The sequence below is a fragment of the Canis lupus genome, chromosome 13 (genome assembly GCF_048164855.1).
Source record: "Canis lupus baileyi chromosome 13, mCanLup2.hap1, whole genome shotgun sequence".
NCBI classification, from domain to species: domain Eukaryota; kingdom Metazoa; phylum Chordata; class Mammalia; order Carnivora; family Canidae; genus Canis; species Canis lupus.
In genome coordinates this window covers 19,425,436-19,447,880 of record NC_132850.1, presented here as the reverse complement: position 1 = coordinate 19,447,880, position 22,445 = coordinate 19,425,436, and the positions used below count along the sequence as shown (strand labels likewise).

General features: G+C 57.2%; 2 protein-coding genes across 13 annotated transcripts; one reads left to right on the top strand and one right to left on the bottom strand.

Annotated features, from left to right (window-relative positions):
- Positions 1-773: 773 nt before the first annotated feature.
- On the bottom strand, positions 774-14,630 carry TMEM253 (transmembrane protein 253). 8 transcript variants are annotated; one of them, XR_012005641.1, is made up of 13 exons: positions 14,523-14,630; positions 13,104-13,313; positions 11,550-11,643; positions 11,287-11,430; positions 10,832-10,942; positions 10,682-10,738; positions 10,265-10,381; positions 10,017-10,163; positions 9,559-9,635; positions 7,724-7,901; positions 5,825-6,537; positions 5,245-5,313; positions 774-1,402 (listed from the first exon to the last, which is right to left on the bottom strand). XR_012005641.1 is itself a non-coding variant. In XM_072772738.1 (10 exons), the coding sequence occupies exons 3-9, from the start codon at positions 11,392-11,394 to the stop codon at positions 7,766-7,768; spliced, it is 753 nt and encodes a 250-aa protein (XP_072628839.1). In that variant the 5' UTR covers positions 11,395-11,430; positions 11,550-11,643; positions 13,104-13,641; the 3' UTR covers positions 774-1,402; positions 7,724-7,765. The 8 variants fall into 8 exon arrangements, 2 of the variants coding, with proteins under 2 accessions (XP_072628839.1, XP_072628838.1); XR_012005639.1 differs by lacking the exon at positions 14,523-14,630 and having other exon boundaries at positions 5,245-5,744; positions 5,825-5,925; positions 6,408-6,537; positions 13,104-13,640; XR_012005638.1 differs by lacking the exon at positions 14,523-14,630 and having other exon boundaries at positions 5,825-5,925; positions 6,408-6,537; positions 13,104-13,640.
- ZNF219 (zinc finger protein 219) lies at positions 8,301-22,218 on the top strand. 5 transcript variants are annotated; one of them, XM_072772735.1, is made up of 5 exons: positions 8,301-8,444; positions 18,881-18,972; positions 19,229-20,654; positions 20,910-21,041; positions 21,188-22,218. In XM_072772735.1, the coding sequence occupies exons 2-5, from the start codon at positions 18,967-18,969 to the stop codon at positions 21,769-21,771; spliced, it is 2,148 nt and encodes a 715-aa protein (XP_072628836.1). In that variant the 5' UTR covers positions 8,301-8,444; positions 18,881-18,966; the 3' UTR covers positions 21,772-22,218. The 5 variants fall into 5 exon arrangements, with proteins under 5 accessions (XP_072628836.1, XP_072628833.1, XP_072628832.1 ...); XM_072772732.1 differs by lacking the exon at positions 8,301-8,444 and adding an exon at positions 10,177-13,622; XM_072772731.1 differs by lacking the exon at positions 8,301-8,444 and adding an exon at positions 14,042-14,099.
- The last annotated feature ends 227 nt before the right edge of the window (positions 22,219-22,445 follow it).

Sequence of the window (22,445 nt, the reverse complement as noted above, 5' to 3'; positions counted from 1 at the left end):
GGCTTGAACTCAAGACTAAGATCAAGAATCTCACGCTCAACCAAGCCAGCCAGACATGCCTCCCTGAGTTCTATTTTTTATTCTATTTTGTTCCATTCTGTCTATTCTGGTGCCAACACCACACTGTTTTAATTTTTTATCTTTATAATATACATTAATAGCTGATAGACCAGGTCTCACCTTATTATTCTTCCTATTAGAAGCCCTATCTCCTCCCTCCTTTCTTCCTCCCCCTTTCATCATTTGTTTATTCTTCCAGATGCACTTTGCAGTAACTACGGTTACCGAACAAGGTGAAAAACTGGAAGTAGCAGCTGTGGAAGCTGAGAGCTGCCAGTAGCCGCATTATGGTGCAGCCTCCAGATCTCGTTCCAGTTTGAGATCATGAATTCGCTGTGGCACCAGCTGCCACATTTGAATGATTTCCTCCAGTGGCACGCTCATTGTTAATGTTTTAGCGACTGAAGAAGTCAGAATACCGCACAGGAGTCTGTATGTTGAGTGGAATGGTTTAAGGTTCCTTCTGACTCAGTCTATTTACTCATTTGTTCGGTAAACATTGAATGTCTCCTCTACGTCATTCACTTGGCTAAGTCTGGGGCTGTGAAGAATTGTAAAACATAGTTCTTGCTTCAAAGGTGGACACATAAATGATCATTTCACTTGTAGGGAAAGAAAAATAAAACTTTTCTCTGTCTTCGTAGGCTTAGTAGCTGAAGCTTGCAAATTAAGTTGACAGGAGTCAAATTAACAGGAGAGAAAAGGCATACAAATTTTGATGTTAATATTTTAATTTTTATGTGCACAGAGAGCCTTCATAGAGAAGAAACAGAGACCCAAAGAGGAGATTAGATTCAGGGCATCATATGCCATTCTAATAAAGAGTGAGAAATTATGGAGAAGTGACAAGATCAAGGAGAAAGGAGTTTGGGTTTCTAGGGCATGTAAGTTGTAGTAAAGGAAATATATGAGGAAAATTGTTGGAAGAGAACGGTTATCTCAGTAAGGTTTGTTTGTGCAGGACCCATCAGGGTGCTGGCTGGCTGCCACGAGAATGGCTGTTTTTCCTTGTCTTGCTGGAGGAGGAATATCTTCCCGAACAGAGCTTTTTGTCCTACTTTTAGGCAGATGGGGGAAGGCAGAGAGTTCTGAGTTTTCTGCTTATTTGCCTTTAGCTCAAAACAATCCTTATGCTGATGTGGCATATTTTGGGGTGGCCCATCCTGATCCCCTTCACAATAAAATGTTGGAAGTCTAGAACAATGTGTATAGTGCGTTAAGGGAGCATTGAAGAATTATAGTCTGGGTGGTGGTGGGAGAGGTCAGGGAAGCTTCCCAAAGTAGGTTAGGATTCAGCTGAGTCCCGAAGGATCAGTAGCAGTTGTGAAGCGCTGGTGTAGAGCTGAGAATAGAAACAACAGCTTAAATAATGCACAGAAGAAAGAAATATATGTGCTAAAGCAAGACGTTTTGACTTAGTTATTTTTTCATGATATGGCTTTCACTTCCTACTAGTGTTTTTTTTTTTTTTTTTTTTAATTTATTTAAGCAATCTAAACACCCACCATGGGGTTTGAAATCAACCCTGGGATCAAGAGTTGCACACTTTTCCAACTGAGCTAGGCAGGTGCTCCCCTACTAGTGTTTTTTTTTTTTTTCCTACTAGTGTTTTGTTTTGATTTTTCAGTAGTGGATGCCACAAACAGCAGTGACCCCCCTCCGCCCCGACGCTGCCTATCACTGAGCCAATGCTGTCATCGTTGTCCTCCTTGTTGTCATCATTATCATCACATCATCATCCTTGGGCTAATTAGAAAGACAATAAAGAGGGAGAGCGTGAAGTGCAAAGATGGGGTGGAAGGGTCTATCATATACATTTATCAGGACTTTTTTTTTTTTTTTTAATGTTTAGGCTGCACCCAATGGCATCTTCTCAGATTGCTCTCATTGAAGAATGAAGGGAGAGGATGTGGGAGATGGCCCTGGAAAGGCAGGCAAAGGCCAGGCCACTGGAGGCATTGAGCCGTTTTAAAAAACCTGGACCTGATCTTGTAGATGACCGGGGTGACTGAAGGGCTTTTCAGCAGGGAAGCCATGTGGTCACATTCATGTGGCTACAAGCAAGACTTATCTGAGAAGAGCAAGCGCGGAGGCACAGAAACCTGTAAGGAGGCTCTTCCCGTGGTCTGGGTGAAGGGCAGTGAGGGCCTGACGTGGGGCAGTGGTGGTGGACAGAACTGATTCAGGAGCAGGAGAATCTCTAGAAAATGAGCATTTGGCTACAGGAAATGAGGGCATCGAGCTTAGCTTTCAGCTTGTGTGGCCAAGTAGAAGTACTGGTTAAGATAGAAAATTTGGGTGAAAAAAGAGAGAGAAAATTTAATAAAGGAACAAAAAATTCAGAAAGGGGAATAAGAGGCAGACGACGGGGGTAGGATTTCAGGCTTGGGATGTGTGATATGGTTCTTGTTGATCTTTGTAGGTCTCCTCCTTTTCAGTATAAGAATGTTGGGGAAGTTAGACTTAAGTTCTTGAAATCCCTCATATCGTATCTCTCTGAGGGAGTGGTTTTTAAGCAGGAGGGGACATTTGGCAAAGCCTGAAACATTTTTGATGGTCATGACTTGTGGGAGGAGTGCTATTGGTATCTAGTGGTTAGAGGTCAGGGCTGCTGGGAAGCATTCTGCGTTCCCAGGGACAGCCTTTCACAACAAAGAGTTATCTGGCCCAAAAGTCGGTAGGACCATGGTTGATAAACTCTGTTCTAGGGACTAGACGAATACTTGACACCTTACTTTACAATTATGCCCAGAGCCAGTCATTCTGATGAGAGTATGGATGTCAATTAAAACACCCGTGCTGATAAGCCAAATCCTATTGTTGGAAGAGAAATTAAAAGTCATCTGTTCTGAACATTCAGTCGATGTTTAAATAGTTGCTTCAACGACCTATCAGTGAGAGTATATAGCACAGAACACCTCTAACATATCCAGAGGTTGAGAGCCAAGTTCAAAGCAGCTCATTCTTTTGAAAAGTTTTCAGGTTTTTCTCTTTTTTGATCTAAAATTGGCCTCTCTGTAACAAGTAACCACTGGACCCAGCTTTGCTTCTCAGCTTCATCATAATTATCTTTGAGATTTATATATATTTTATTTTATTTTATTTTTTTATTTATGATAGTCACACACACAGAGAGAGAGAGAGAGAGAGAGAGAGAGAGAGGCAGAGACACAGGCAGAGGGAGAAGCAGGCTCCATGCACCGGGAGCCCGACTTGGGATTCGATCCCAGGTCTCCAGGATCGTGCCCTGGGCCAAAGGCAGGCGCCAAACCGCTGTGCCACCCAAGGATCCCAATATTTTAAAGATTTTATTTATTTATTCATAGAGACAGAGAAACAGGCAGAGACACAGGCAGAGGGAGAAGCAGGCATCATATAGAGAGCCTGATGTGGGACTCGATCCAGGGTCTCCAGGAGCACGCCCTGGGCTGCAGGCGGTGCTAAACCGCTGCACCACCGGGGCTGCCCTATCTTTGAGATTTATAAAGACATCAATCCTGTTTCTCCTAGGCCATGACTTTGAGTCCTCTAGCTTTATCTAAAGCTTAAGTGTGAGTCTCTAGCATTTTCTTCATACATAAAGGGTACAAATAATTATAGAGAAGCAAAACAAATTAAATTATCTTGGGGACTTGGATTTGGGTGAAAACATTTAAAACAAGAAAAAACTGGGCAGCCTGGGTGGCTCAGCGGTTTAGCACTGCCTTCGGCCCAGGGCATGATCCTGGAAGATCCGGGATTGAGTCCCACACTGGGCTCCCTGCATGGAGCCTGCTTCTCCCTCTGCCTGTGTCTGTGCCTCTCTCTGTGTGTCTCTCAGGAATAAATAAGTAAAGTCTTTTAAAAAAATAAATAAAACAAGAAAACTTTATAAAGGCAAGGAAAAACACCCAAGAATCAACAAAGACAACTCATTACTTTGGACAGAACATAGGAAAAGTTTCTGATAAAAATAAAGATTCAGATGATAAGTAGAATTAATCTAAAATATAAATAAGGTGGAAAAAATATATACAAAGAAGGAAAAACAAAAGAAACAGAAGACAACTCCCATTAAGTAAGTAGCATCTCACTTTTAAAGAGAAGCACTACACACAGGCTCAGTAGGACGCTATCCGCAGCCTGAGGCCCTAGGAAATTATGCAAGGAGATTCTTCCCCTTGAAATTTTTAAAAAAGATATTATTTATTTATTTGAGAGAGAAAGGGAGAGCATGAGCAAGGGGAGGGGGAGAGAAGCCGACTCTCTGCTGAGCAGGGAGCCCCACTTGGGCTTGATCCCAGGACCTGGAGATCATGACTCCTGCTGAAAGAGGCCCCCACCCCAGGAGCCCCCACAGAAGCCCCCCACCCCGAATTTTTACACATTTACCCCTATTAATGGGGTTGTGGTATAATGAGGGCTTTCTATAAAAGGTGAGCATATGGAAAATATATGGGAGGAGACAACAACCGAGGGACAGTTTTACAAATTTGCTTTGGCAACCAGAAGGTGTTTTTTTTTTTTTTTTTTTTTTTTAAAGAGTTTATGGGATGCCCGGGTGGCTCAGGGGTTGCGCATCTGCCTCCGGCCCAAGGTATGATCCTGGAGACCCCGGATCAAGTCCCGCATCGGGCTCCCTGCATGGAGTGTGCCTCTCCCTCTGCCTGTGTCTCTGTCCCTCTATGTCTCTCATGAAAAAATAAATAAAATCTCTTTAAAAAAGTGATGTCCAACCACTGAGCCACCTAGGTGTCCCAACTGGAAGGTTTTAACACAGTATTATAATGAATAAAAAATTAGCACCAACTAAAAATGCTTTCTGCTTTTCCCTCTTGTGGAGTCCCTACTCGGTCACCAGTAGTCCAGAGTCCCTGGACCCTGGGGAGGGACCTCTGATCAGTACAGTGCGCAGACCCTGTCATGTTTATAGGAAACATTGCCTCCCTGCGACCACACTGCTACAGTCCTGCTCAAGCTATCAATCGAATCCTGAACTTGAGGGCGCCTGAGTGGCTCAAGCCCTTAAGCATCGGACCTGGGCTCAGGTCATGATCTCGGGGGCCTGGGATGGAGCCCAGGTTCGGGCTCCCTGCTCAGCGCGGAGTCTGCCTCTCCCTCTGCCCCTACCCGACGTTTGAGCTCTCTCTCTCTCAAATAAATGAATAAAATCCTTACAAAGAAACAAAACCAAAAGACAAATACCATGTTGAGGAAGCATGGGCTGGGCAAGCCAAGGTGAAGGCCGTGGACTCAGAGCAACACAAGATGGGCCTGGTGAGAAAAAGAAATCCAGAAGGCCACCAAGGTAGCCTCTTTTCCCCAAGAGTAGGGTGCCCCAGCCCCGGGGGAGGGCACACCCAGGCCAGGCGGGCAAGGTGAGCTCTGATATCGCTGGCAGCCGGGGTCACTGCCTCCAGGGCTTCTGCCCAGCAGCTGCAGGCTCGCCAGGGTCCCAGGGTGACGCCCTGGGGGACCCCCTGCAGGGGAGGCCTCGCGGAGGGCCCAGGCCACGAAGACTGTTCGCGGGGACCCTGTGGGGACGCCTGGGCGAGACCGCGACCTGGGCAGCCCGGGGGCCACGAGGTGGCAGCAGAGGACACAGCCCAGGCCCGCCCCCAGCCCTGTGCAAGAGCAGGTCTTTCATGGGAGACCCCTGGCCGGGGTCTGTAAGCTCGTATCCAAGGCCAGAATAAAGGCCTGCGCTGCAAAGAAAGGAGGGCAAAATTCACCACCAAGGCGATTTCCCAGCTACCAGCGAACCCAGCTGCATGTGAAGTCACACCTGAATCGGGTATTTCTCCAGGCAAGGCACGGGCAGGGGTGGAGGCCTTGGAAAGCCGAGGCCGCAGGAACCTTGTCCCAGCCGCTTCTTTCTGTGGCATTCTGATAGGGTGGTAATTCAAGTGAAACGGGAGTGACTTCCACCGAGGCTGCCGAGCTGATGAAGGGTCAGCAGGGTGCTGGCTGGGAAGCACTGCCCAGGGCAGAAGGCTTCCCTGGAGCTGCCAGGGACTTCGGGCAGAGGCAGTAGGTGGGGGGACAATGGGGATCACAGGACCTCAGATAACGTCTCTCGGCTGCGAGAGGACGGTGCCCAGGGTGTGGGCACTGGTAGCAAGCGCTGGGCCTTAAATCTCTGGTCTTCTGACTTGTTGAATCACCTAATGCTCTTTGCATTATAAACCCTAGCCCCACCACCCCTCACTCCCAACACCCACTCCTTACAACCGGAAGTATCTCTAGACATTGCCAAGTAACCCCTAGTGGGCAAAATGCCCTCTCCCCGAGGATCAATGCCATAGACAGATACTGATTTAAAAAAAGGTTAAGGGGATCCCTGGGTGGCTCAGTGGTTTAGCACCTGCCTTCAGCCCAGGGCGTGATCCTGGAGTCCTGGGATCAGGTCCCACTTCAGGCTTCCTGCATGCAGCCTGCTTCTCTGGGTCTCTGCCTCTTTCTCTCTCTCTGTGTATCTCATGAATAAATAAATGATATCTTTAAAAAAAAATAAAAAAAAAGGTTAAGAAGGTAACATTAAACCTCTCCAAGACTTGAATTTCGGGAGAGGCCTCCAAAAAGCATTGTACACCCAAAACATAAGAATTCCTATCATCAGCTTGAATAAGGAAGAGCCTACAATTGAAGGACAACAGGCTGACCCTGGCCCTCAGTTTAAGAAAAATTCATTCTCAACATTTTAAAATCAGAAGAGTTCACATTTAAAAAGTCAGAATTTCTGGGGTGCCTGGCTGGCTCAGTCCATTAGGTGTCTGACTTCAGCTCAGATCATGATCTCGGGTTCCTGGGCCCAAGCCGCATCGGGCTTCCTGCTCAGTGAGGAGTCTGCTTCCCCCTCTCCCTCTGACCATCCCCCGCACTCCCTGGGCTCATGCTCTTTGTCTCTCGGTAAATCATTTTTTTTTTTAATATAATCTTTTAAACAGAAATAACTAGTCAGAATTTCTGGCTTTTCTAGGAAAACTGGAACTATGCCAACACCAGGCCCACAGGCCCACGTGGCAGTAATTGGGTGGAGCCGAGGGGGTGTAAAATCTTGAAGCAGACTGTGTGCGCTCTAGTTCGCCACAGTTCCCACCAATTCCTGTTACATCATCCGCAATCTGTCTCACTCATTTTCACTACTCCTCATCCCTATCGGCAATTTATTTTCAACCTCCGAAGTTGCCTTATCCTTTGGAACCATTTTCCCGTGTGTGATTCTATGTTAGCCCCGATGCTCCGGGAAGGTAGAGGATAAATACTACGATTATAATCTCCAAGCACGCGAGAAGCACTTCAGAGAGGTCGACTTGCGCAAACCCACACAACAAAACCAGAATCTCAAATTTCCTAACTCCCAGTCTTATTATTATTATCATTGTTATTTCATGGCAACGTTTCTAGTGGGAATTCCATTTTGTCGTTTAGGGAACAGAACCGAAGAGGTAGGTATGGGCGGGAGCAGAGGAGAGGTCCAAGGGCTGAGCTGTTCAAGAATCACCAGGAACGATTAACATTTTTTTTTTTTTAAGGAAATGATTTTGCTCCCCTTCTCCCAGGCATTTGAACCGGCTGCCTCGCGGTTGGGTGTGGCTGGAGGTCGCGCCCTGGCCGACAACCGACAACCGGGGGCGTCCTGAGGAGGCAGAAGTGTTTGAGCGCGGGAACCACGCAGGCTCACCTCACGCACGCGCGTGGGTGGGGGCTCCAGGCCGCAGGCGCCTCAGGTAGCAGAGCGCCCGGCCGGGCTCCTGCGGACGCGCAGTGGGACGCGTGACGTGGGCGTTGTCGGGGGCCCCGGCGTGCGACTTGGAATCCCCGACGTGTGTGTTCGAGCCCCACGCTGGCCACAGAGCTTGCTTAGGGGAAAAAAAAAACAAAACAAAAAAACTAAAAAAGGTTTGGGGCCTGCTACAAAAGCACGGCCTGGACTAACGTGACCGACCGAGTCCTCTGCGGGGCACTGACCTGCTGCCAGCGCTAGGACGCAGCCCGGGCCTCTGAGGAGCCCGCCATGAGCTGCCGCGCGTGTCTGCGAGACAGGCCGCCGGGCGGGCTCATCACCCCGTTCCTCCTCCGCCACCGTCTTCCGACTCCCGTGCCCCGCGCACGGGGGCTCCGCGGTGCCCGGCCCGGGAGGAGGGAAGGGGGTGGCCCGCTTCCGGCTCTCTCCACTCAAGAGCCTAATCCCGGGCTGTCTCCACCCACTGGTGCTCGCGCGACCTTGTCACGGGGCGCGGGCCCTCTCCCAGGTGTCCCGGCCGCGCCGCTGCGGGCGCCCCACAATGCCGGGGCCGGGCAGCCAGGCCGCGCTCTCGCCTCAGCGCTGCAGGCGCCGCGCTCTGGGGACGGCAGCCTCCTCACGTGGGAACGATAATGCGTGCGGGGCGCTCGCCTCCGGGGTGAGTTCTCTCAGGGCTCCAGCCGCGGCCCCCGTCGAGCGCCGGCTTTGCACACGTGCAAAGGTTCCACGCTGCGGGGGCTGCGCTTCCGGACCCGACGGCGGCCGGGGTCAAAGGTCGCGGGGCCGCGCGAGGCCGCGCCTGCGCAGTGCACCTCCCGCCGCGGAGAGGAAGGGCGGCGGCGGCGCGGGCTCGCGAGAGGCGGGGAAGCCGCAGCTCGGGGCGCCCGTGTCCGCCCGGCCCGCGGGCGCCGCGGAGGGAGGGACGCAGGGAGGGCGGGCCCCGGGCTCCTGACTCATCAGCCCCGAGCCCTTTCTCGCGCGCGCTCCGAGTCTCAGGACGTCGCATCCGGGCTCCGTGCGCGGGGGGAACCCGGCTCCGCGGAGGGCCCGTCCCCAGCCCGCGGGCCCCAGGCGGCCGGAGGGAGGGCGGCGGCGCCCCCGCGCACGACACCCCGCCGGGCTTCCCCCGCACGCGGGGCCAGTGGTCGCGTCCGCGGAGACTCGGCTAGACCCCGACCGGAGCGCCTCGCGTCGCGCCGCGGACACATAGCGCCCCCTTCCCGGAGGGGAGGCTCTTTATTTCCCGGCAGGCCCCGGGGCGGCGAGGGGCATCCTGGGACTTGTAGTCTTCGCGAGAGGAGCGAGGAACCGGATCGAAGGGGGCAAACTAAAGCACCCAGGGACTCGATTTCCCCGGGCTTGCGGTGGGTGGGATAGCGAGAGGCGGACAGAAGAGGGGGGGGGGGGGGATGAGGCGGGCGCGAGGCTGCGAGGGGAGGCGATGGGCGGGGCGGGCAGGGGTGGAAGGGGGCACAGGGGTGCAGCCTGTGTGAAGGACGCCCTGCAGGCGGGGAGCCTTTCGGGGCAGTGGGGGGACGCCGGAGGACACCCTGCGGAGACCCTGCCCCGGGTGCGGCATCCCTGGCGGGGACGGCAAGAGCGGGGCCTAGGCGCACGGAACCTGAAGGCTCTGCCTGGACTTCAGGCGGGTCCAGGGGACCCCAGCCGGCCCCGCGGAGTGCAGTCGGTGTGCAGTCGGGGCAGGAGGGTCGGAGGACGCTGGGCTCCCGCGGGGCAGCCGAGCCCGACCGCCGGCCTCCCGGCCAGCTCACCCGCTTGTTGCGTTTGTTGTGCCAGCCACCATGGGACCGTCCTCCGGACCGGCAACTTCCTCCAACTCAGGGAGATCCTACAAACCAGACGGTTGGGAGGGGAGCAAACTGTAGGGGTGAGAAAGGAGGGATCCCAGAGAAACAACTTCCTCTTTTTCTTCCATTTCTTTTTCCTTGTTCCCACAGTCCTTCCAATACTTAGGCAGCTCCCTAATGGTCTCCCGCCTTTCTAGTCCCACCCATTTAGATACCCAGTTCCCTCTTCCCCACCACTACGGAGGAAACGCCTAAAGCCAGAAAACCAATCCGTTGCAGGCTGTGACCCCTTCCCCCTTTCTACCCCCCACTAGCCCCATTATTCTTCCTTCAGCGCCACTGACCATGATAGCCAGTAAAAAATAAATAAAATAATCATTTGCTAGCTAACTGCTCTGTACTTTCCTCCCTGCCCTCAGTACCTCCTGCAGCTCCCGGTAGTGCAGACTCTGGCTCCTGCAGCATCCTGGCTTCCTCTGATTCAGCAGGAAGAGCGAGTATGCGGAGACCAGCACTCCCCCTAGGGTGAAGGCCTCAGTACTGAGCTCCAGCACCAGCAAGCCCGCCAGCTGCAGGTAGACAGGTTGAGGATACTACAGGGAAGCCAGCACCTGTTTGCCCCTGCCCCATTCCCTCTTCACCTCCTCCTCCCACCTTCTCCTTCACTCACCTGTACCTGAGACAGGGCAGCTGGGGCAGGCCCCAAGGCTGTCTTCATCACCTCGACCACCACCACGATGAAGCCCAAGATCAGACTGAAGATGTTGAGTATCATCATGGTCTGCACCTGCCAGTGAGCCAGCTCAGCCCTGCCCGGCCTAGGAGACTCCTGGGAGCCCCAAGCCCCACCTGCAGCTGAGCCCCAACACAAAACTCGACTCCTCTTCTTCCATCTCTAAACGGGGCCATCGGGCCTCTAACTTTCTTGCGTTACCTCCTCAGTCTGTTAGGCGGGTCAGGGGCAGAGAGCTCAGGGTTTGTTAACATTCAGTCACTTCCCGGCCTGAGTGGTGTGCGTGTGTGTGTGTGTGTGTGTGTGTGTGTGTGGTGTGTTGGGAGAACAGTGCCGCATCCTGTGCCCTCTCACCTTCCAGAGGCGAGGTGCTCGGCGCAGCTCAAGGGTAGCAATCCCAGTGAGGAGACCCTGAATGGTGGGGAAGGCAAGTGTTGAGCTCTGGCTTCAGGGAGGAGGGGCCTCCAGGACCCTCCTTCCACCCTCCCTTGCCATGGCTCTTACCAGTGCCCCAGGCCCGAGTGGCAGTGCGGTGGCCATGTGACAAGCAGAGTTCAGGCAGGCCACGGAGACAGCAAGTGGCACCACAGCCACTGCCAGCCACAGCTGGCTCACCTGGAGGCCACACGCGGGGCATGTGAAGGGCATCCAGGGATCCGCAAGCGGGAGGAATGCAGGTGGGCGGAACGCAGTCAACCAAGGGCAAGTGAAGGAATGGGGTATTCTTTAGTGTTTGTGCCTCGTGTCCTAGTTACTTAACTATGTGTTTTCCCCACATGATGGGATCTAATTGGAGACTAAGGGTCTTGCTTCATTATTCTACGTTTTCTCCACCCTCCTCCCACTCAGACACTAGCACAGCTTCAGGCATGCGGTGGGTGCTCCCTAAACATGGATACAACTGAATTGGGGCTACAGTTGGACATTCTAAAGCCTGAGGCGGGGCAGCCTGGCCTCACCGCCAGCGCCAAGAGGTGCCCATTTTGCCTGTGCCGTGCCCAGTGCTGTAGCTTTTCCAGACGAAGACTGGAGCTCTCCTGCTCCCGCCGAGCAGCTCTCTCCTCCATGGCTCCCTTGCCCACTGGAGTTCAGTGCTTCCTAGGCTGGGAGAAATGCATCGTGGCGCCTATCAGCAGATAGGACGTGCGGCAACATCTCTTTCAGCTGTCCCTTTGCCCGCTTCCAAAATCCGGGGAGTTGAGGCTCAGGGCCTCAGACCTACCTGGTCTGAAGATGCTACTCCAAAGGGATGGGACCCAACAGGGCCTGGAGCTCCTGGCAGGGTCCGGTAGCTCAGAGCAGACCACAAACTTGTCCTGGCAGAGACAGGCTGTCAAGGCTGGGTGGGGTGGGGCAAAGGTCCCCACGAGGGCCTAAGGTTCCAGGGAGCGGCCATGGGCAGGCACCAGCCTTGGGTCGTTCCACAAAGCACGCAGCTCTGCCTTGCTCTGTCCTGCTTCTGCCCATCTGTGGGTCTTCTGACGGCTCACCCCATCCCCATGGACACTACCACCACGGGCCCCAGTTTTCCCCTATTTCCATCTAGTTGTTCTCCTTTTTTGCTTCCTCCTCAAATTACCTGCTGTTCCCCAGGGAAATCCCATATTACGGTCTGGATTGGTCCCTTGTCATTACTACTTGCAGTGTTGTCTCAAGACCAGGCAAGGTTTAATTCCCCTGGCTTCCTGTCTCTCACTTTCTGGACAGTTTCCCCCTCTCTTCTTCCTTTCTTGAAGGATTTACTCTGGACTGGATGCTAACTTAGTAGATGGGGATCCCTGTTCATAGCGGGGCGGTTTTTGTTTTTGTTTTTGTTTTTAGTGTTACAGTGTTCATTTGCAGCTAGATACGTTTAGAAAATAGTCCCCAAATGGTCAGTCCTGGGCAGGACACTACCGCAGCAATGACTATTTTTGAGAGCTAGAAGTTGCCTTGCAGTCAGGCCCACCTGGTCTAGAATCTCAGCTTTGTTGCTTTCCCAGCTGTGTGACTTTGGGTACATTATTCTACCTGTTTGCACCTCGGTTTGTTCAGACTGAGTAATAAAAAGGGGGCTAACAACATGACTGTGTGGGCTTGTTGACTCGCGGTGGGCACTTAACAGCCATCAGTGATGCGATGAGCTCACACAGATATGCCTGATGCCCGTATACCAGAGGCTTATTCAGAAGCTGAGCTGCGCCCGAATATATGCTCCATGGATCAAAAATAGGAAAGGAGTCGAGCCTGGGATCTGGAGCAAAACCAGACCTGTGTTCAAATCCCAGATCTCCTCGGATGACCTTGGGCAAGTTACCTAATCTCTCCGTCTCCTTATCTATCAAGGGAAGTTAACAATACGGATGCCTATACAACACTCAAGGAGTTAGTTGCTTTGCGTATTAAAAGAGAAAATGCAGTGAACTAGCTCAGCCTGGCACCTACCACTTAAGTGCCCAATACTTGTTAGTGGCTATTAACATTATTATTATTACTGTTGGTAGAAGAAGACGGGGCCAGAAGACGCCTGGGGGTTAGTCCTGACAGTCAGGGTCCTGGGAAGCAAGTGGTGCTGGGCCAACACTCCCTGGAGCACTGCGTCCCTTCCTTTTTCCTGGGGAGTGGGAATCACACTTAAAGGGATTCCGAGAAGTTCTGAGTCTACTCCCAGCTCAATCCGCATGTGCATTAATTTCCTTTGGTGGCAGTGGCCCGACCATGTGAAATGCCGGGCTTGCTCTGCGGGTCCCTGAGCTGCTAGGCCAGTGGCGAGACCCTTTGGCTTCATTTTCCGTACCTGGAAGTGCAGGCCTTATCCTCCAGGGTGTTATTGTGAGGATCCTCTCCGACTAAATGTGTGAACGGGCATTCCGTCAGTATGGATCGGGTCTGAGCTCGCCGCCTGGGAATTCGGAGCCCCGTCAGGGTTGCACTGTGCCCAGGGCCGGGCGCCCCCAGCCCCTCGTCTCTGCTCGTCCCCCTCGGTGCTAAGCACGGTGCCTGGTGCCTAAGCAGGAAGCAATCAGTAAATATTTGTCGTATTGAAGAGCCATCAGGGCGACTTAGGGAATGGAGAGGAGAACTGGAGAGGAAGGAGCCGGATCTGTTTATCAAGAACAGAAAGGACCAGGGAGTAACTTTAATAATGTTTCTTGTACGGCCGACATTAACTATCTTTATCATCGCCCCTCCTCCTCCTCCCCAAAAAGAGAGACAGAAATTGTAAGGGAGAGGCTGCGAGATAAAGCCCCAGGAAGAACTTCCCGAGTCCGTGCATGTCGGGGCAGAAGGCGCGGCCCAGCCAGCTCCGTCCCTGGTATGTCCGGGCGGGGGGCGGGGGCGGGGGGCGGGCGGCGGGCGGCGCGGGGGCCCGGGAAGGACGGCGTGACCTTTGGGCATCCCCGCCGGCCTCCCGGGGAGCCGAGCGTGCGTCGCACCCCCGCCCCGCCGCGGCGCCCCGGCCCCCGCCCCGCGCCCGCCCCGCGCGCCTCCCGGGGTCCCCGCGCCCCGCGCCCGCCCGCGCCCGCGCCCGCGCCCGCTCCCGCGCGGCCCCGGCCCCGCCGCGCCGCCCCCCGCATGCTAATGGCCGGGCCGCCTCCCGCCGCACACAATGCGGGCCAGGGCCGGGGGCGGGGGACCGGGGAGGGGGCGGGGGCCGGGCCGGGGGCGGGGGGGCCGGGGCCCGGCGCATCTCCCCCGGCCCCACGTAACGCTGACGCCCGCGCCGCCGGCCCGCCGCCCGCCGCCGCCGCCGCCGCCGCCGCCGCCGCCCGCCGCCGCCCGCCCGGGGCCCGTGAGTAGCCGCTCCCCCCGCGCCGGCCCCCCCCGCCGCCCCCGCCCCCACCCCCGCCCCCCCGCGGAGGGGGGGCCGCCCGCGCGCCCGGCTCGGAGCAGGTGCAGGGGGCGGGGGCGGGGGAGGGGCGCCGGCGCGGCCCCGAGCAAACTTCGCCCAGAGCTCCCGGGGGGGCGGGGTGGGGGCGGCGGCCGCGGGCGCGGGGGCGCTGGGGGGCCCCGGGGGCGGGGGCGGGGGCGGGCGGGGGCCGGGGCGGCGGGGCCGGGGCGGCGGGCGGGGGGGCGCGGGCGGCTTTGTAGGGGCGCGAGGGCAGGGCGCGGGGGGCCTGGGGGTGCGGGGCGGCCGCGCCGGGAGCCGGAGCGGAGCAGCGCCCCCCGGCTTAGGTAGGGCTGCGGGGCGAGGGGGCAGGGACCCGAACTCTACCGGAGCGGGGTGGGGGAGGGGCGAGGCTGGGGGGTGCTTCCCTCTCCGCGTCCCAAACAAAGTGTCACAAAGAGCTCGGCCGGCGGCAGCGGCGGAGGCGGCTGCAACTCCGCTTTTGTTCTCCCGGCCGGGGTAGCGAGCCCTGGCCTCCCAGCCTCCCACCGCTGCCCCCCCATCCTCCTCCTGGCTTCTCCTCCCCGGGAGGGCACTGGGGTGCTGCTGGAACAATCCCCTGTGCGGGATCACAGGTCCTGCCCTACTTGCCAGCCTGCTTCTGGGAAGGAGGTTTTTCCCAGAGGCTCTCCTGCCCTGCCCACCCCCCCTCGCCCCCCCCACCCCCACTAGCCCCTAATCTGAGGACTGAGGCTCATATGGGTGCTAAGACTCTGACCTTTCTAGGGTCAGCTCCAGCTAAGGGGACTTAGGGCCGGCCCCCTCGCCGCCTCCCCCCAAATCAGGGTCCTCTGGAACTTTCAGAAGAGAGGTCAAGTTGGGACATGCTTGGGGAATAAGCTTCACTATGGTGGGGGCAGGGGGCAGTAGGGCAGCAGGTGTACCTTCCTCTCCTTCCCTTGCTGTATGTTTGGAGTCCATGACTGAGGTGCCATGCACCCAAATCAGAAAAGTGAGGTTGAAGGGAAGGAGGCTTTAACCAAGAACTCGGTGTAAAAGATGGGCATGCTGTGACGTGGGGTCAATTCAGGGTTCCTCCCCGAGCAGGGAGGTTCAGAGGGCCGTGGAGAGGAGACCCTAACAGGGAGCTACTGGCATGTGGTTGTGATAAAAGTGGCCTTGACTCCAGACCACCTAAGAAGCCCCTTTCTTTCTTGCCTCCCCTTGTGCACTGTTCATAATAATTGGTAGCGGACCTCAGAGGTGTGGGGCTCTCAATGGAGGGAAGAACATCAAGTATTAGGAATGACCAGTGACAGAGGTTTAGTCACAAGTATGCCTCAGAAGTCCTGAATCCCTGCCTCTTACACTCTGCCCCTAAAAACTTTTGAATCCCTGGTTGGAGGGACAATCTTTTGAGGTCCCGCACTCAGCGGATGCTTCTCTGTACGTGTCCTTGTTTCCGAGTCTTCTTACCAAGCCTCCCAGCCCTCCCTAATGCTGTAAGGTTTGATGGTCCACATCCCCTTCCCCACCAGCTTTCCCAGCACATGAAAATAATTGGCCTGTTGCTTTGGAAAGATTGCCGATCCCTAACCCCGGCCTGGTATCCTTATAGAACCCAAATAAGGGCCACATAACCCCTGATTCCCAGTGGAGGTGGAAAGTAGGTCAGTGCTACTGTCTGGCCAAGTCTCGTGGATGGTGTTTAGGGCCTGACTATAGAAAATGGTGTGATTATTGCCCGCAGGCAGGACATGCATGTCGTGGGTTCCAAGGCGGTTCTTAGACCTAGGACCCTGTCAGTGTTCTCTCCTATTAAAACAAAACAAAACCAAAAAAAAAAAAAAAAAACCCAAACCAAACAAAACCCCTCATGGGATCTGGTGCCTGGGGCCTCCTTTGGTGTGGAGATGATTCAGGATGTCTTGACTGGGCCTGGGAAGGTGTCTAAGTGGGTTTTGTTGATTTGAGGCTTACCCTCCTCCAGGGAAACTCTCCCTGCTTGGGAATTCAGCTTCAATTTAGGCCTCCTTATATATCACTTTTTTTTTTTTTCATCCTGGCAAATGCTATGTGCAAAGCAGGTCTTTTGTTTTTGTTTTGTTTAGAGAGAGGAAGCTTTGCCCTGTTTCTACTCTACTTGCTCCCTATATGCAGTCCAGCCTCCTATGAGGTATTTTGTTTGCTGTCCTACGGGCAGTTTCAGGGGCCCTAGAATCTTCTCAGAATCAGAGTATGTGCCCATAGGTTAGTCAGCTATGACCATGCAGTATTCCCAGCCTCCCCCCCTCCTCCCCCACCATCTGCTTCCTCTGAATATACCAGATTGGCTGTACACCAGGATGTTCCGGGAATCCCCAGGAGAGCAACAGAATGTGATGGACCCAAATACGATGCCTCAGTAACTCATTCCAGGATGTACAAACTGTAACTGTCAGGACACTCCTTAGAGCTAATTAAAATTCTTCTAGTTACATCTATTTTTTCTATTACATTTATCTATTTTCAGTGACATCCAAAAGGCCAAAATAATCCCTCTGGTACCACTGGTTTCTCCCCCACCAGCCCCCACCAATGGTTCCCAGATAGGAATTCTTAAAAATCCTCTAGCTCTTCTCCGAGCTTTATCTGTGGCACTAAAATGGCAAATGAGGCCCTTCTAGCTCCTGCTCGCCCTTTCTATGGTACCGAGGTGGCCACAGTGGCTCCTGTGGTAGCCCACTGCACTCTCCATGGTACTGAAGGGATGACCATTGGTTTTTAACATCTCTCTGGGGTCCAGAAGAGTCCCGTGACTCAGAACCACAAATTTTCAAGTGGGAAGGGACCATCCATATAAATGAGTCCAACCTCCTTATTTTACAGATGAGTAAACTTGGAGGTCAAGTGATTTACTGAAGGTTGCAGGGCTATTAATAGTCAGACTGGCCCCACAATAGCCTCGTACTCCTTGGTCCCACTCTTTAATTCACCTTTGATGACACTACCCACGGAGCTTAGCTGGGCTCTTGGTCTCAGGGAAGGGGTTTATTTGGAAGATCCAGAAGATGACGGTGGATGCCCTAATTCGGAGCTACAGACGTACAAATATTAAACGTGGTGGTGGAGGTGGTTTACTGACCCTTGAATGAGGACACTTTGTCAATCAGCCTCCTGTTAATAAAATTCCCTTAACCCAGATTTCACATGTAACAGGTACCTGGCCCTTCGTGGAATCTTATCACATTCATTAAATGTGAAAAATTAAAGAAGCCTTGGACCTCCAGAGCCTTTTCTCTTTGCTGATAAGCGGGCTGACTCCTGGCCCAGTTCTCTTCTGTTAAAAATCCTTAACCAAAGTAATACTTGAGTCCTTTTCTTTCTGAGTAACCCATTTCAGTTTCACAATGCCTATTGTAAGGAAGTTCTTTATATCTCAAATATTCTTTATATCTCAGGCAAAAAAAAAAAAAAAAAAAAAAATAGGTTAGGCCCACAATCATCCAGGCTCGACCAGATCCCATTCCTTGTGTAAGCAGGAAGGTAGGCTGGCGGACTTCTGTTGCATCCTCCCCAGGCCTCTTTCCATGAATGTTAATTCTGGGGTTGCTTCTAAGTCCTAATGCTTACCTCTGCAGCTTAGAATCAGGAGAGCCCCCACCCCCACCCCCCCAATCCTCTCAGTGCTCTTCTCCTTCCTCAGAACTGGAGCTCTGCACATCCCAGGCCCAGGGAATTTCAGCCTGGAGAATTTTAACCCTTTCCTGCTCAGAGCGTGTGCTGAGCCCCTATCTGTGCAGATGGCCCGGCCCCGCCCCCCGTCCCTCACTCCAGCCTCTTGAGCTCAGAGCCAGTGTAATCCTCCTCTTGTGTGAGGGAGCCTCTCCCCTGCAGAGAGGAGGAAAGCCTGCCTCGGAACAGCCCTGGACAAAGGGGCTGAGATGCCCCATCAAACTGCAGGCTGCAAGGTTTGAAACACGGGGATGAATCCTATCTGGTATTTGCAGTTTTTAACCCCTTCCCCAGGCCAGCAGCGCCCCTTAACTTCCACTCCTCCCCCAACTCTCTCTTCATTCCCTCTCCCTCTGGCGCTCTCCCCCTTCATGCCCCTCCCCCTCTGTCTGTCTCCAGACTCTGCTGCTGGGAGGTGTTTCTCTCCCATGCATGAATGAGTCTCTGTAATGAATGGAAATGAATGGATCAGGAATCCAGGCGGAGGGAGGGAGGACGAGGGGGAAAAGACAGAAAGACAGGATAAGGGCAGAAGGAAGGACTGTGGAGTGTGGGAGGATGTTTGGCTGGCTGGTCAGTTAGGGGTCTGAGAGCAACTGGTCTCACTTGGATAACTGGGGAGCACGGCAGGCCCACCCCCATTTGCTCATCAAGCTACATAGCCTAACTTGAATGAGAGAGAGGGGCATCCTGTGACGGTTTCTACCACCAGGGGGTGGTGGTGGTGGTGATGATGGTGATGATGGTGATGGTGTTGGTGACGACGGTGGTGATGGTAGTGGTGGTTTTGGACTAGGCGCTTAAAATGAATAATTTGGGGCAAGACATCTGGGTTATCAGGGAGCCTGTGGCCTGGGCAAACGAGGGAGCACACATTTTGAAGGCAGCAGTCCCCTCCTGCTGGTGCAAGGAAGGGGAACAGAGGAATAGGCTGCAGGAGTATGGGGTGCTAGGAGTGTGGGGGTGGAGGTGCCTCTTTCCACTGCTGAAAACCAAGGCTCATCTTTACCTCCAAATCTGTGTCTCTCTAGCTCTTCAGCACCTGTTGCCTTCACTAGCAGCTTTTCTTCCTCCTCTTCCCTGCACTCCCCAGAACCAAAGAATGTGAAGGGGGTCCATGGAGGTGAGTGAAGCAGCTGTGGCCTGAACCTGCAAGTACTTACAACTGTACCCCTTCCCTCCCTCCCTCTCTCAGAAGTTCTGTCTGTGGCCCCGACAGCTCCACTCGCATCCACATCCCACTCCCCCCGCCCCCACCCCCGAGGGCAGTGGGAAGGGCGCGCGGTGCCCCGGATTCGGGCCCTCGGGGGCCCTCAGGGGCCGCCGGCCGCCCGCGCCCTTGCCTTCCGCAGCCCCTGTCCTCGCATCTGTCTCCGCAGGCCTCACGTCCCCGCGCCCCGGGCGGCCACTTAGCGCCCTCGCCCCCGGCCTTCGACGGCGAACTGGATCTGCAGCGCTATTCCAACGGGCCGGGCGTGAGCGCCGGGTCTCCAGGGATGGGGGCCGTGGGCTGGTCGGAGAGTCGCGCGGGCGAAAGGCGCTTCCCGTGCCCCGTGTGCGGGAAGCGCTTCCGCTTCAACTCCATCCTGGCCCTGCACCTGCGGGCGCACCCGGGCGCCCAGGCCTTCCAGTGCCCGCACTGCGGGCACCGCGCCGCGCAGCGCGCCCTCCTGCGCTCGCACCTGCGCACGCACCAGCCTGAGCGCCCGCGTAGCCCCGCCGCGCGCCTGCTGCTGGAGCTGGAGGAGCGCGCGCTGCTGCGCGAGGCCCGGCTGGGGAGGGCCCGGAGCGCGGGCGGCGTGCAGCCCGCCCCTCCCGCCGCCGCCGCCGCCGAGGGCCCGGCGCGGCCCCAGGCCCCCGCGTCGTCCGCCTTCCGGTGTCCCTTCTGCAAAGGCAAGTTTCGCACCGCGGCGGAGCGCGAACGCCACCTGCACATCCTGCATCGGCCCTGGAAGTGCGGCCTGTGCAGTTTCGGCGCCAGCCAGGAGGAGGAGCTGCTGCACCACAGCCTGACGGCCCACGGCGCCCCCGAGCGCCCCCTGGCGGCCGCCCCCGCGGCGCCCCCGCCGCCGCCGCCGCCCGAGCCCAGGCCGACCCCCGCGTCCGCGTCCGCATGCGAGCCTGAGCCCGAGCGCGACGCCCCCCCCGCCGCCGCCGCCGCCGAGGAGCCCCCCGCGCCCCCGGAGTTCCGCTGCCAAGTGTGCGGCCAGAGCTTCACGCAGTCCTGGTTCCTCAAGGGCCACATGCGCAAGCACAAGGCCTCCTTCGACCACGCGTGCCCCGTGTGCGGCCGCTGCTTCAAGGAGCCCTGGTTCCTCAAGAACCACATGAAGGTGCACGCCAGCAAGCTGGGCCCGCTGCGCGCCGCGGGGTCCGCCTCCGCGGCGGCGCGCGCCCCGCAGCCCCCCGACCTCGGCCTGCTGGCCTACGAGCCGCTCGGCCCCGCGCTGCTGCTGGCGCCCGCGCCCCCCGCGCCCCCCGCGCCCGAGCGCCGGGAGCCGCCCAGCCTGCTGGGCTACCTGAGCCTGCGGGCGGGGGAGGCCCGGCCCAACGGGGACGGCGCGGAGCCCGGGGCCGGCCGCGGCTTCGCAGGCTTCCGCCCCGCGCCCGCCGCCCTCCCGGCCCGGGCTCGCCGACCCCGCGCCGAGGAGCCGGACGACGAGGAGGAGGTGGTGGAGGCGGAGGACGAGGCCTGGGCCCGCGGCAGGCCGGGGGGGCAGCTGGCTCCGCTGCACACGCGCCCCGCCGAGGGCCCCGGGCTCGCCGCACCTGCCGCGGGGGCGCAGGCCAGGCCCGCGGCGCAGGGTACGTAGGGGCCCGCGGAGGCCCCATCGCGCCCCGCTCCTGCCCCCTCCTTTGTAAGAAAGGGCCTGCCTCTTAATTCTTTAAAAAAAAAGAAAAAAAAAAAAAAAAACCCACCTCTGGAGGCCACTTTTGGAGGGCACAGCACCAGACCCCGCCCCAGGCTCCCTCCACCCCGCTGTCTCCATCCCCAAGGGGCGGGCGGCTGGGGGCGGGCGGCCAAGCCCTTTCTGACGTGTCCTTACCTGTGTGTTGCAGAAGAGAACGGGCTGTTAGCTGGAGGGACTCGGCCCGAAGGCGGCCGCGGAGCCACGGGGAAGGACTGCCCCTTCTGTGGAAAGTCTTTCCGCTCAGCGCATCACCTTAAGGTGCACCTGCGAGTGCACACAGGTGAGGGGGGCAGCCTCCGGGCTGCGGGGGGCGGAGGGGGGACGGGGTGGGCCGCGGACTCCTCTGGCCCAGAGGGGCCCCGCGCAGGCAGCAGAACGCAGAGCCTTGCTGGCGCCCTGCGTGACCCCTGGCGCCCCTTCCCGCAGGCGAGCGCCCCTACAAGTGTCCGCACTGCGACTACGCGGGCACCCAGTCCGGCTCGCTCAAGTACCACCTGCAGCGCCACCACCGGGAGCAGCGCAGCGGGGCCGGGCCCGGCCCCCCCCCGGAGCCGCCGCCCCCTTCCCCGCGGGGCTCGGCACAGCCGTCAGGGGCCAAGCCCGCCCCGCAGCCGGCCGCCTGGGCAGAGGGCGCCGCGCACCCCCGGCCTCCCCCGAGCGCGGCGGCGCCCGGGTCCCGTCGGAAGCCCGCCAGTCCCGGGAGGACCCTGCGCAACGGGCGAGGCGGTGAGGCCGAACCCCTGGACCTGTCCCTGCGGGCGGGGCCGGGGGGCGAGGCCGGGCCGGGGGGCGCCCTCCACCGGTGCCTCTTCTGCCCCTTCGCCACCGGAGCCCCGGAGCTCATGGCCTTGCACCTGCAAGTGCACCACAGCCGCCGGGCTCGGGGCCGCCGGCCGCCCCCGGCGGATGCGTCCCCGCCCTACGCCCCCGCACAGTCCGCAGAGACCCCCCCCAGTCCTCCGCAGGAGGGGGAGGAGGGCTCCGGGCTGCCGGGGGCCCAGGAGCGGTAGGGAGCCCGCCTAGGGGCGGTTAGCGTAGTGAGCTCCCCCGCGGGGGCGGGGGGCCTAGAGGTAGTGGGTAGAGCAGCCAGCGGGGGGCAGCGTGGGGCCCGCAGCCGCGCCCCCGCGGAGCAGAGGTGAGGGGTGGAGGGCGTAGGAGGGTGGGCGGGCGGCACCCACCCAGCCCAGGGGAGAGTCACAGTGCCTTAGCAGTGGCGGGGGGAGGAGCGGAGGACGGGGTCCGGGCTGCCCAGGCCTGGCCCCCGGGGAGGAGGCGCTCTGCCGGTCTTCGCTGGTCCATAGGTGACAGAGTTTATTTTTGTACAATGGGTGGGGGTGGGGGGCACTGTACCCTTCTAGCCCCTTCAGGGGCCCCTGTAGACGTCGCTATTTTTGGTACAATTCCTGTCACCCCTGTCGCAGAGTTGTGTCCCCAATAAACAGGTGTCTTGAGGCACAGGGCGCTGCGTCTGTCTGCTTATGTCCCGTGCTCTTCGGGCGTTCTGTCCGGAAATACTTCTTCGGGAGCTTAGTGACCCCCCCACCCTCCGAGAGCTTCGTGCCAAGCAAGACCTCTTGGGCTTTCCCCCACCCTGGCTGTGGCTTCCGCAGCTCTGGGTGGGTGGGTGGGGGAGGCAGGAATTAGCGGTTAGCAAGGAGCCCCGGGCCGGATTCTTCCGCACTGT